General features: G+C 39.5%; 1 protein-coding gene and 1 long non-coding RNA gene across 7 annotated transcripts in view; both read left to right on the forward strand.

The window, feature by feature from the left end:
- The window catches only part of TCAF1 (TRPM8 channel associated factor 1), a 50,453-nt gene extending 40,405 nt beyond the window's left edge, over window positions 1–10,048 (forward strand). For 3 of the 6 annotated variants that reach the window (XM_078343578.1, XM_078343577.1, XM_078343574.1), the window contains exons 5-9: window positions 212–425; window positions 1,090–1,329; window positions 2,265–2,602; window positions 4,038–4,314; window positions 7,228–10,048. In XM_078343578.1, the coding sequence (XP_078199704.1) occupies window positions 212–425; window positions 1,090–1,329; window positions 2,265–2,602; window positions 4,038–4,292 (1,047 nt within the window). In that variant the 3' untranslated portion in view covers window positions 4,293–4,314; window positions 7,228–10,048. The remainder of the gene's footprint in view (window positions 1–211; window positions 426–1,089; window positions 1,330–2,264; window positions 2,603–4,037; window positions 4,315–7,227) is intronic. The other 3 variants (XM_078343576.1, XM_078343575.1, XM_009002899.5) reach the window with 1 other exon arrangement.
- Window positions 10,049–10,204: 156 nt separating this feature from the next.
- LOC144578424 (uncharacterized) lies at window positions 10,205–11,055 on the forward strand. The gene is made up of 2 exons (XR_013524186.1): window positions 10,205–10,280; window positions 10,381–11,055. It is a non-coding gene; the product is annotated as an uncharacterized LOC144578424 (long non-coding RNA).
- The last annotated feature ends 2,939 nt before the right edge of the window (window positions 11,056–13,994 follow it).

The following is a 13,994-nucleotide window of genomic DNA, read 5'->3' on the forward strand; positions in this document are numbered from 1 at the left end:
CCTTGGGAAAATATTTATACATAATTCAGTCCATATCCCTCAAGGAATGCTACAGTTTCATGGGGTTATCACACATGGTTCATCTATGTGGGAAGGTTGGGCTCGCTTGGAGTCATGGCTGAATGACCCATCCTGAGTCCCTTGCTGGGCTCTCTTCTTCCACCCACTCGTGCCCCATGATGACTCCATGGGGGATATCTCTCTGTTCCAGATACAGATTGGCTGCCACACAGATGACCTGACCAGGGCCAGCAAGCTTTTCCGAGGCCCACTCGTGATTAACCGGTGCTGCTTGGACAAACCCACAAAATCGATCACATGCCTCTGGAGTGGACTCCTCTATATAATTGTACCTCAGAACAGCAAACTGGGTTCTGTGTCCATCACCGTGAAGGGGGCTGTGCATGCTCCATACTACAAGCTGGGTGAGTGGAAGCCCTGGGTGCCCCTGAGGGAAGGGGAAGAACTGGGATGAGGACTCCAGAGAGCATGGGAATCCAGGAGGTGACTAGAGCCTGTTTGGTGCAGAAGGAGAGAGACGCAGACTACCGGAGGAAGGAGGGTCAGCTTCCTTAGATTCAGCTTTGGGGTTGTACAGATAAAGACAAAACCACATCCTTGGGGACTTCATAGAAGAAAGATAGAGAAAAGGGATATGGCCTCAGCAAACTAACGTAGGAACAGAAAAACAAACACCATGTGTTCTCACTTATAAGTGGGAGCTGAACAATGAAAACACATGGACACAAGGAGGGGAATAACACACACTGGGGCCTGTCAGTGGTGTGGGTGGGGAGGGCAGGCAGTCAGAGAGAGAGCATTAGAATAAATAGCTCATGCACACAGGGCTTCATACCTAGGCGATGGGTTGATAGGTGCAGCAAATCACCATCACACACGTTTACCTGTGTAACAAACCTGCATGTCCTGCACCTGTATCCCGGAACTTTAAAATTTTTTTAAAAAGAGGAGGGATATGGCAGTTCATGATTTTGGTATTCCCTTTCTGGAGTCCAAGTTGTATGTTGTGATTTAAGGGATTTAAGGGATTTGGGAAAGTATTTCAAGCTCCATGGTCTCTCTTCCTAGGGGAGACAACCCTGGAGGAGTGGAAGAGGCGTATCCAGGAGAATCCAGGGCCCTGGGGAGAGCTGGCCACAGACAACATCATTCTGACTGTGCCAACTGCAAATCTTCGTACTCTGGAGAACCCTGAACCACTGCTCCGCCTCTGGGACGAGGTGATGCAGGCTGTGGCGCGACTGGGAGCAGAGCCCTTCCCTTTGCGTCTGCCACAGAGGATTGTTGCTGACGTGCAGATCTCAGTGGGTGGGTACTCCAAGAAAACCCTCTATGCATTATGCCTCTGAGTGCCTTCCGGTCCTTCATCAGCCAGGCAGTGGGCAACTAGTAGGGAAAACATTTTTCTAGCAAGACATATAGATGTATCCTTGCTATTTAAATGGGAAGGAAATGTATATAAAATATATTATAAACTGTTTTAAATATATATATATATATATATATATATATATATATATATATATATATAAAACTGATCATATATATATGATATATATCATATATATATCAGTTTAGGTCAGCATGTCAAGGACATCAAGAAATGCCACCTGAGCTTTCACAGGCATCCATCGGGGACTTCAAGCTGGTAAAAATGGCAGAGGGCCTTGACCTAGGTCAGAGTTGTTGGGTTAAAACAGGGAATTTTAAAACTTTAAGAAGATGCTGAATGAAGTGATCTTTCCCTGTGGGCCAAGGAACATGAAAAATGAGGGAAATATACAGACAATAAAGAACTGTGGGAATTTCTCATTTTCTTCTCTTACACGGATGTTCACTATAAACTTGTGTCAATGTGGCAAGTCCATATCTGGACAATGAGAGAGGAGAAATTTGAGAAAACGTTATAGTGACACAGATTTACATGGATAAGGCATCCTCATCAAATTAGAAAACTGAACGGTAACATGAATGGCTCCGTATATATAAGCTGTGTCTCCTTCCATAGCCACACTATTTCGGGTCAGAGTGAGGATGAAGGAATTCTTACAGAATGAGAAGAGGAGAAGAAACAGCTAGCAGGCTTGTGGTTTGGGCTGCTTTTCAGAGCTTTTCTGAGTATGATGGTGTGCGGGAATTTGGCTTGGGTTACTGAGTATTTTGGAATAGACACAATACAGAAAATTTTATGAGTTGGACGGGGAGGCCCCTAACTCTCTCTTCCCTCCTTCTGCATTTTCCAGGCTGGATGCATGCAGGGTACCCCATCATGTGCCATCTGGAGTCAGTGCAGGAGCTCATCAGTGAAAAGCTCATCAGAACCAAGGGGCTGTGGGGCCCTGTCCACGAGCTGGGCCGCAACCAGCAGCGGCAGGAGTGGGAGTTCCCACCACACACCACCGAGGCCACCTGCAACCTGTGGTGTGTGTATGTGCATGAGACGGTGTTGGGCATTCCTCGAAGCCGTGCCAATATTGCTCTGTGGCCCCCAGTTCGGGAGAAAAGAGTCAGAATCTACCTGAGCAAGGGTCCCAATGTGAAAAATTGGAATGCGTGGACTGCACTAGAAACATATTTACAGGTACTGGGCAAGAATGGCAGGTGAGGGGGGGACCCCCTACTGTGGGGAACATCAGGGCAATGGATGGATAATGTTCTAGTGGCCCAGAAGACCTCCCATGGCCCCTGTCTGCCACACTAGGATACAGGAGGCTCCGACAATGTCCAGCTGTGACAGAATGCTCAAGTGGATTTAATCGCTTGAGCCTCACCTTCCACCCCATGGAGATAAATGATAGTAAATGGAAAGCACTGAGAAAAGTTAAAATGGTAGAGGCAAATAAGGTACTATACATATACTCACTCACTCTGGCTTTAAAGCCAGGCATACCTGAGACTGAAGCCAAACTCTCCTACTTAATAGCTATCTAAAACCAAACAGTCCCTGCCATATACATAATCCATAGTATTTGACTTTTTTTTTCCTTAGATGAATGTGCTGTATTCTCATTATGCCTGGCAGTGCCTCAGAGTCCCCATTATATGGGAAATCCAAGAGTCCTGAGTGACCAGGACAAGGAGGTGGCCTTGCCTTTGACCAGTTGTTTAATGCCTGGTTCCCTCCCTACAATGCCTGGATCAGTTCCTCAGTTCCTGACATGGAACTGGAGAGTTTCATCAACTCGAACTTCAGAACTCAGTCTCGGGCCAGGCAGGCTCTATTCTGGTTCTTCCACCTGCTGGAGGCTTTTGCATTCATTCCCACTGCTGTGAGAATTATGGGAAACAGTCATGGAGGCTCCACGTTAACCCTGTTATGGCTGCTTTGCCCCAGGAACACAAGTTTCTCATTGGTGAAATAAACGTGAAGTTGGTCTGGGGAACTGCTTAAGTGCTTCATAATTCAAGCTGTGTAACTCAACAGCCTCAGGATGGCTGCCTTTTTCAAAAATTACAACTTATTTTTAATTCTAGTTACCCAGACAACCTGCAGCCTTCTACTTTGACCCAACTCACTTTTTTCCCCAACGGCCATTTTAGTAGCCTTGCAGATTGACACAGATCTCTGATTAATGAGGATTTCTTTGTGCCAGGATGAGGTGGAAGTTTCCCTATTGTTGCGGTTTTGGTTTTCAACTCTGAGAGATAAGAGGATTTTTCCAATTCTGCCTATTTTCATTCCTTGCATAATATCCTGTCTCTGTTTGCATGATCGAGTGGAATATATGGATAATGATATTGGTAGAAAACATATTAAGTATTGCAGTTATTACCATGGCTGTCACTGACTGAGTGTCCACTTGGTGTTGAGCACCATGCTGGCCCCAAGGCTCTTCCTAAGATTAGAATGTGGGAGAGCAGGGCATGAGGCCAGTAGGTAAAATGGAGAGCAAGTCGGTGGTAGATGTGAAGGTGATGGTAAGGCGTTACATACACTAAGTTCACTTGTTATAGTGGTTGTCGTTGGACCCTCTTTTATTTCCAAATCTCATCTGTATTTTTCATTCTCTTTCCAGCTACAGGAAGCCTTTGGTTGGGAGCCATTCATCCGTCTCTTCACTGAGTATAGGAACCAGACCAACTTGCCCACAGACAACGTTGACAAAATGAATCTGTGGGTCAAGATGTTCTCCCACCAAGTGCAGAAGAATCTGGCTCCCTTCTTTGAGGCCTGGGCCTGGCCTATCCAGAAGGAAGTGGCTACCAGCCTGGCCTATCTGCCTGAATGGAAGGAAAATATTATGAAATTGTACCTCCTCACACAGATGTAAGGAGTGCCCATCGAGGTGGCAGGTAGAGAGGTTTGGGGAGGTAGGCAGAGGTGGGGGTTCACTCCTCTACCTCTGCCTCCCAGGGTCTGGCCTTGTCCTGTTAGTTCATTGCCCTATACCTTATTACCGACTCCTGTCTCAAGGAAGTGGGTTCAGAATGTAGCCAAAAGTGGAATTAGAATTTCTCAGGTGCAAGGGCTTCTGTTTCTGCATCTTGTTCCTCTGCTCTCAGCTGTCAGATTCCCTCCTGACCCTGCACTGGCCCAGTTCTGAGAGCCTTGGCACCTATTTCTATATCAGTCCTGGATTCCCTATCATAGGCCGTAGCCTAGAGCAGGTAGTTCTCAACTTGGCATTCTGCGGTCTCTCTTTGGGCTTTTGTTTTTTATCAGTTGTTCCAAAAACTTGACCATAGAACTCAACTGGAACACAAATTTACCATGAGACCCAGACAGCTCCCCAGTGGACTCATATACCTTGTGACTTGAGCAGTTTTCAAAGTGCTACATAAGCATTCTGGCATGGTGGGAAGAGCATAGAACTAGGTAGGGTTAGCTCTTGGGAAAGTCATTTCAACTTGGTACCCTCATTTCCTGTGTGTAAGATGGGGATAAAAATTCCTGGTTCACAGGGTTGTTGTGGAGGTTCAGACAGATAATTCTGAAGAGGCTTGTGAGGTCTGCAGAACATGTCATCTAAGGGGTTTTTCTATTTTACGCTGGTCCACAGGAGATAATGAACTTACTACTTTCCATCCTCTCTCCAGAATTTAAAGGTTGGAATAACTCTTTCTACAGGTAGCTTCCCTGTGTCCAAATCCTGGTTCATTCACCTGCTAGTTGTATAACCTGGCAATTTCCTTAACTTCTCTGTGACTTAATTTTCTCATCTATAAAATAGGATCTATTTCATAGGATTATTGTGAGGATCACATTTTATAATACCTCTAAAAAGTAATAGAAACAGTCCCTGGCAGGTAGTAGCTGTTGAGAAAATGTCAACTGCCATTTTTCTTATCTAATTGATTCAATATCCTTTATGAGCTAGACTTTACTTATAGATGTTTACAGAGGCAGTTATAGTTAATTCTAGCCCATCTTGCTTTTTATACAGTAACCTCTGAAAGGATTATGCTACATTGCCTTATGAATCTAAAAGAACTCTAAATTCACGAGTTTTTTTTTAAATAGCTAAAAATTTAGTTTTTCTTAAATTTAGATTGGTAGTTATTTTTAAAAACCCCATTGTGAATTTGGAGCTCTTCCTTGGATTTCCTTACCCAATTCTGTCTTAAAGATCCAATTCCTGGATTAAATCAAGAGTAGATGTTTTGAAGAAACCAGATCGATTCTATGATGACATTTGTCTTTAACAAACAGTGGTTATCCGGTTCGGTTTCATAACAGTGTTTATATTTCTGTAACAGATTCAAGGCACAATCCCTGTCAAGAGTTACTCACCAGTTTGGCAAAGTCCACACACATAGAGGGCTTTACTCTGAAATAATATAATTGAATAGAGTTAACCCAAACTTATTTCCTTTTAATTTTATTCAGAATCCGCCATGTTTTTATAGTTTTAACTAAAACTGGGTCCCTTGGGTTGATGTTGTATACATCTAGCCACTTTTTCTTTAGTTCACTTTTTATTTTAGTTATTTTAATATATCATTTTATTTGCTTAATTGGTAATTGGGTGTATATGTAGACTGTAAGATTTGACCTATAGAGATTTTTCTTTGGATTTCTTTTTTTTTTTTTTTTTTGTGATAGAGTTTCACTCTTGTTGCCCAGGCTACAATACAATGGCAGTCTTGGTTCACTGCAATCTCCGCCTCCCAGGTTCAAGTGATTCTCCTGTCTCAGCCTCCTGAGTAGCTGGGCTTACAAGCACCCTCCACCACCCCCAGCTATTTTTTACATTTTTAGTAGAGACGGGGTTTTACCATGTTGGCCAGCCTGGTCTTGAACTCCTGACCTCAGGCGATCCACCCACCTCAGCCTCCCAATAGATTTCTTTATCATATTATTTGTCAGACCTAGGAGTATTTCTCCTGATTACATGAATATCCATTGTCTAGGTGCTTTAAGTATTACACAGTGGATATTTGTTCAACATTTAAAATAATTGTTATCAATTATTGGGTGTATACCAGTTATTATACTGGTTCCTTTCTATAGATTGTTTTATTTAATCTTCACAATAATCTCATGACATGGAAACTATTATCACTCCCATTTTATTTTATGAAAGAACTAAATATAATGAAGATAAGATAAATTATCTAAGGCTATATTGCTAATAAGTGGTTGATCTGGGATTTGAATTCAGGCATTCTGGTTACAGAATGGACATTCATAACTACAGTGCTTTCAATGATGCAATCAAAGGTTAAATAAAGAAGCCAACCAGCAAACCAAAGGATCATTATGTCCCTACTTGCCAGAGCTTTGGCTACATGTACTTACCCATCATCTCCTTTTGTCAGAACAAAAGGTCATTTTGTTTAGCCCAAATGACAATTCAAAGAATTTAAGGTAGGCTCCTGAAGCACTTCCCAGTAGATAGTGCTGGATTGAGCCCTTTAGCATCAGCCAGGTCTTTTAGGTTCCGAGTTGTACAAAATTCAGTTATTCTTTCTAGGGTACCACAAAAGTGTTCGCTAGATTTTGAATGATGGGCTATTTCAGCGAAGTGCCTAACTCCCAAACATCCCAAACACTGCATATTCTCAGAGAGGAAATTAGATTCTCCATCTTTGAGAAGAATATTTGTATCCATTTTTCCTTTTTTGAATATATTTGTAGCAGCACATCCCGGGGATATATTTAAAATAAAAAGTTATCCATGTTACTTCCCTGTCTAAAAGCCTCCAGTGGGATTTCTAATTAAAGATGATGGACTAAACATAAGTTTACCTTCCCTCCCTTGCCAGGCCCCACTGAAGTTGAAGTCAAGAAATGTAAAAAAGGAATGGACACATCTCAGAAAAGAAAACTGATGGGATTTGGTTATAAGTGGAGAAGATCTCAGCACATTTCTGGAAGAGGGAAAGTGAATGAAGCATGATAATGGAAGTGAAAACCTTTCAGATAGACTATAAGCTGATCTGAACATAACCCCACAGAGACTTGAGCACCTGAAAAGTTTGTCTACTGAAGAATTAGCCCAGTTGTAAAATTGAGCCCTATCCTACCCTCCCCCAACTCTTAGGCACAGAACACGGGCAGTCTCCACTATTGATACCAGTTAAAAACTTCTTGTTGTTGTTGCTGTTGTTGTTTGTACAAAGGAATTGAACAAACTGCCTGTAGAGAGGTAAGAGTTGGTGCTCCAGAATGAAATTTCTCTTCTAGTGGAAAGAAGTGCCCCTTCCCCCAGCCAGTCAGTGAATTCTCTACTGACAATTGAAAGCTCCTACTGAAGTGCTGTTGCCTTCAGGTATAGAATGGGTTTCCTGAAGAAACAGACCTAACCATACAACAGCAGAGGAAACTCACACCAGCTGCTAGAGAAGTCATCAATTACGTTGATTCTTAAATGGGAACGGTGAGCTGGAAATTCCCAGACACGGGTGGTGGGGAGGGAAAAGAATAAGAGAAATCACCAGGTAGAATTAGGGGCCTTGAAAATATAACAAACTTTGAAGGAAACAAATACAATGTGGAAAAAATAACTTAATTTTAATTCTATCTTCAGAGAGATTTGAAGTATATTTATAAGATGAAAACAGGATACTACAAAAAAAAAAAAAAAAAAAAAAAAAAAAAAAACAGAAAACTCAGGAGTTTGAGACCAGCCTAGGAAAGATGGCAACACCCTGTCTGTACAGAATACTTGTAAAAATTGGTCAAGCACGGTGGCATGTGCCTGTGGTCCTAACTACTTGGGAGGCTGAGGTGGGAAGATCACTTGAGCCCAGGAGTTCAGGGCTGTAGTGAGCCATGATGGTGCCACTGCACTCCAGCCTGGGGGGCAGATTGAGACCCCGTCTCTTAAAAAGAAAGAAAAGAAAAGAAAGAGAAAACTGAGAATAAGAAGAGCTATTCGAAAATAAAATAAGAATGCTAAAAGGATTCGGTGTACAACCTGGAAAATAAAGTTGAGAGAATCTCCCCAGATAAAGAACAAAAAGATAGAAAATATAAAGAAAGAAAAGAGACATAGACAATCAATATATAATATTAGGAGTTCCTGGAAAAGAGGACGTAGACAATGTAGGTGAAGAAATAAAAAGAATTGAAGAACAGAGCAAGCTAAGTCTCCAGATTGAGAGGGCCCAATACAATATACATGCAGACAGAATTTTGTAAAATTTTCGAATATTAAGCATAGAAGGAGGATATTAAAGTGGCCAGGGAGAATGCAAATGAGGTCATCACAATTAGCTCAACAACAACAAAAAAAATGGGTGAGAAATAGACTGCTAACAGATTTGTCATCAGCAAAAGTGAATGCCAGAAGTCAATGGATCAACATCTTCACATAGCTTATAGAAAATTTTGTACCTAGAATTTTATAGTAAGGCAAACTGTCAAGAATATCTAAGTGAAGACATTTTCTGACAGACAAATTTTCAGAAAGTCTACCTCCTTTGCACCCTTACTGGGGAAGTATCTTGAGGAAGTTCTTCAGCAAAATGAGGATGAAAACCAGGAAGGAAGAAATGGTATCCATAAAACAGTGGACGTTACTTAGGATGTCTCATTCTAGAATGATAATTATCCAAAAGGATTTCTTACTCTAGTAGAGTAAGACATCCTAAGTAAGTTGCCCAAGACAATGTGCTCTCATGTGAAATTAGTCTATCCATCAGACTAGCTCAACAACAACAAAAAATTTGGGCTTTCTGGGAATAATGTCCATTCAGTACCATAGATGGTATCACTAAAGAGCTGGAATGCTTGAGAAGAAGATTTAGTCAAGAAAAAAAGACAAATCAACAATATGTCAAAAAATTTAGCTCCAATTGTAGAGCAAAAGAAAATGAGACATGATTTTGAGTTATTCATGAAAAAGAAGAAGAGGCTTGATAGGTACATTTCCTTTTCTATGGTACAGGCATGATAACATTGGGTGTGTAGGGAAGAAAATATCCTGGCTTGTACTAGGCTCTCAGTTAGAAGCATTTAAATTGCCAAAATAATGTCAATACCATTTGTTAGTATTTAGTGTTCAGATCAGCCTATTGACAATGTATGAAAGACTTCATTTTTTATATTCAGAACTGAAGTTGAAAGTAATGCTGACAAAGAAAAAGCAAAAGCAGAGATTGAGAATTGGAGGAAGAGTGGGGGAATGAAAGGTAGAAATACTTACATATTCAAAGTGGGGATGAAAAGATATTCAGTTAATGGAACAAGAACTAGAGGATTAGTATATCGTTCAAAGCTATAAATCAATAGATGTATTAAAAAGTGACGTAACTAGCAAACATTTGGAGACAGATGGACAAAGGAAAGTGACGATAGTGTAAGTTAAATACTTATCTTTTGTAATGGGGAATTATTAAAGATCGTGTAAAGTCAGTAAGTCAAATTATTGTTCAAACATATTATTTAAAGTTAGAAAGGTAGTTACCAGATAATCTAAAATAAATATCGTTAAATACATTTCCTCTAGTAAATGGGACTAGATTTCAAAAGGGTGGGATGGGAAACTGTGTTTTTCATTTTAAGTCCTTCTGTACTATTTAATTTTTTACCTTGTGCATGTATTAATTCAAAAAAATTTTAATAAACTCAAATAAAAATCTTCCAGTGACTTCACATTGATTAAGATGTAATCCAACTAAAGCCTTTAACATGGTTTTCAAGGTCCTCAAATAGCTGGGTCCACCTGATGTGTCCAGGCTCATGATATCTCCCCACTAGTCTCTATCTCCAACCACATTAAGTATCTTCCAGTTATTAAATCACACTTCACATTCTTTTGTTTGTACAGGTGTTCCACAAAAAACAAAGCCTACTGCTGATCTTACCATGTCTGGTGAGTAAGCTTACCATCTAGTGGGTTTTTTAATATTTGTTGAATGAAGGAATGTCCAGTAGAGCACTGAATGAAGTTTGCCAACTTCATTCTTTTCCAGGAAGGCCTTTGATATTTGCCCCTGTTCTGGGAAACATTTCAAGAAGGACCATCCAGGGCCCAAAGCTTTTCTGCATTCCTCATCATTTGACAGCTTTAATGAGTTTTAGTGTTACATGAGGCCAGCTGGCGTCAGAGGATTTCTGTCCCCCTGTCAGTCTCCCTGATGTGCTCTTTGCCACCTTCCTTGAACATCATAACCTGTTTTCAGCTATTTTTAACCCTGTACCTGGGAGAACAGTCAACTGTCTAATGGAAATCTGTAGTCCACTAAGTTCCTTTTTTAAGTTTTACTTTACTTTTAATTGACTCATAATAATTGCACATATTTATAGGGTAGTGTAATGTTTTAATACATGTATACATTGTGTGATGATCAAATTGGTATTTCCCTTATTTTTCACCTTAAACATTTATCATTTCTTTGTGATAAGAACATTAAAAATCCTCCCTTTTAGCTGTTTTGGAATATGGAATTTAACATTGTTACCATAGTCACCCTACTGTGCAATGGAACACCAGAACTTACTCCTGCTGTCTAACTGAACCTTTGTACCTGTTGACCAGTCTGTCCCCATCTCCCCTGACCCACTACTGTCCCAAGCCTCTGGCAACCACTATTCTCTCTACTTGTATGAAATCAACTTTTTAAATTATACAGTCCACTTTTGTGTGAGATTGTATGGTATTTGTCTTCCCGTGCCTGGCTTATTTTACTTAATGTCCTCTGGGCCCAATGACAAAATTTATTTTTATGGTTGAATAGTATTCCATTGTGCATAAATGTCACATTTTCTTTATATGTTCTTCCACTGATGGAACTTAGGTTGATTCCATGCAGGTATTGTAAATAATAGTACGATAAACATGGAAATGCAGATATCTCCTCCACATAACTGATGTTATTTCCTTTGGATATGATCATATGATACTTCTATTTTTAATTTTTTTAGGAACCTTCATTCTGTTTTCCATAATTGCTGGACTAATTTACAACAACATATCAAACTTCCCCTTTCTTCACATCTACACCAGCATTTGTTATTTTTTGTCTTTTTGTTAATAGCCATTCTAACTGGAATGAGGCAGTATGTCATTATGGTTTAATTTGCATTTCCCTGATGATTAGTGATGCTAAACATTACTATGTCGTCTTTAGAGAAAGGTCTATTCAGGCGTTTTGCCCATTTTAAAATGGCATTATTTATTTTTCTGCTATTGAGTTGTTTGAGTTTTCTGTATAGTCTGGGCATTAATCCCTTGTCAGATGCATAGTTTGCATATGTTTTCTCCCATTCCTTAAGTTATCTTTAATCTGTTTGCTTCCTTTGCTGTACAGGAGCATTTTAGTTTAATATAGTAACATTTCTCTATATTTGCTTTTGTTGTCTGCTTTTGAGGTCTTATTCAAAAAATTCTTGCCCAGACCAGTGTCATCAAGTGTTTTTCCCATGTTTTCTTCTAGTATGCTTATGGTTTCAGGTCTTATATTAAAGTCTTTAATCAATTTTGAACTGATTTTTATATATGGTGAGAGATGGGGTCTAATTTTATTCTTCTACATGTGGATATTCAGTTTTTCCAGTGCCCTTTATTGAAGATTCTGTCCTTTTCCTAATGCGTGTTGTTGACACTTTTCTTAAAAATCAGTTGGCTATAAGTACATGGATTTATTTCTGTTCTGTATTGTTTCAGTTATTGGTGTGTCAATTTTTATACTAGTACCATGTTGATTTGGTTACTATAGCTTTGTAGTATATTTTAAAGTCAGGTAGTGTGGTGTATTAAGCTTTATTTTTGCTCAAGATTGCTTTGAGTATTTGAGGTCTTTTCTGGTTCCTTAGAAGTCTTAGGATTTGTTTTCTATTTCTGTGAACAATTGGGATTGAATTAGTAAATTGCTTTGGATAATATGGACATTTTGACAATATTAAATTTTGCAATTTATTATCTTTCCATTTATTTGTGTCCTTTTCAATTTATTTCATCTGTGTTTTATAGTTTCCACTCTAGAGATCTTTCACCTCCTTGGTTAACTATATTCTTGGGCATTTATGTATAGCTATTGTCAATGGATTGTTTTCTTAATAGCTTTTTAAGATAGCTTGCTATTAGCATATAGAAACACTAGTGATTTTTGCATGTTGTTTTTGTGTCCTGCAACTTTATTGAATTTATTTATTCTAACAGTTATTTGTGGAATCTTTAGCATTTTCTACATATAAGATCATGTCATCTGCAAACAAGGACAATTTGACTTCCCTCTTTCCTATTTGGATGCCTTTCGTTTCTCTTGCCCAATTGCTCTGGCTAGGACTTCCATCCAGTACTATATTGAACAAAAGTGGTAAAAGTGGCATCCTTGTCTTGTTGCAGATCACAGAGGAATAGCTTTCAACTTTTTCTTTTTCAGTATGATGTTTCTATGAGCTTGTCATTTATGGCCTTATTATGTTGAGGTATATTACTTATATATCTAATTTGTTGAGAATTTTTATCATGAAGGCATGTTAAATTTTATTAAATTTTTTCTTTGTCTATTGAAATGATTATGTCATTTATTTATTTATTTTTTCTTATTTTTTTATTCCATTTTAGGTTTTGGGGTACATGTGCAGAGCATGCAATACAGTTGCATAGGTACACACATGGCAGTGTGTTCTGTTTGCTTTCACCCCTTCACCCACATTTGGCATTTCTCCCCAGGCTGTCCCTCCCCATCTCCCCCTCCCACTGGCCCTCCCCTTTTCCCCCCAGTAGACCCCAGTGTTTAGTACTCCCCTCTCTGTGTCCATGTGTTCTCATTTATCATCACCCACCTATGAGTGAGAATATGCGGTGCTTCATTTTCTGTTCTTGTGTCAGTTTGCTGAGAATGATGTTCTCCAGATTCATCCATGTCCCTACAAACGACACGAACTCATCATTTCTGATTGCTGCATAATATTCCATGGTGTATATGTGCCACATTTCCCCAATCCAGTCTATCATCAATGGGCATTTGGGTTGATTCCAGGTCTTTGCTATTGTAAACAGTGCTGCAATAAACATTCGTGTGCATGTGTCCTTATAGTAGAATGATTTATAGTCCTTTGGGTATATACCCAGTAATGGGATTGCTGGGTCAAATGGAATTTCTATTTCTAAGGCCTTGAGGAATCTTCCACAATGGTTGGACTAATTTACACTCCCACCAACAGTGTAAAAGTGTTTCTTTTTCTCCACATCCTCTCCAGCATCTGTTGTCTCCAGATTTTTTAATGATTGCCATTCTAACTGGCGTGAGATGGTATCTCAATGTGGTTTTGATTTGCATCTCTCTGATGACCAGTGACGATGAGCATTTTTTCATATGACTGTTGGCCTCATATATGTCTTCTTTCATAAAGTGTCGGTTCATATCCTTTGCCCACTTTTGAATGGGCTTGTTTGTTTTTTTCTTGTAAATCTGTTTGAGTTCTTTGTAAATTCTGATCATGTCATTTTTGTCCTTCATTCTGTTACTGTGATGTATCACATTTATTGATTTAAATATGTTGAACCATCCTTGCATGCCTGGGATGAATACCACTTGATTGTGGTGAATTGTCTTTTTAATATGCTGTTGAATTTGTT

The sequence above is a fragment of the Callithrix jacchus genome, chromosome 11 (assembly GCF_049354715.1).
Source record: "Callithrix jacchus isolate 240 chromosome 11, calJac240_pri, whole genome shotgun sequence".
Lineage (NCBI taxonomy): Eukaryota > Metazoa > Chordata > Mammalia > Primates > Cebidae > Callithrix > Callithrix jacchus.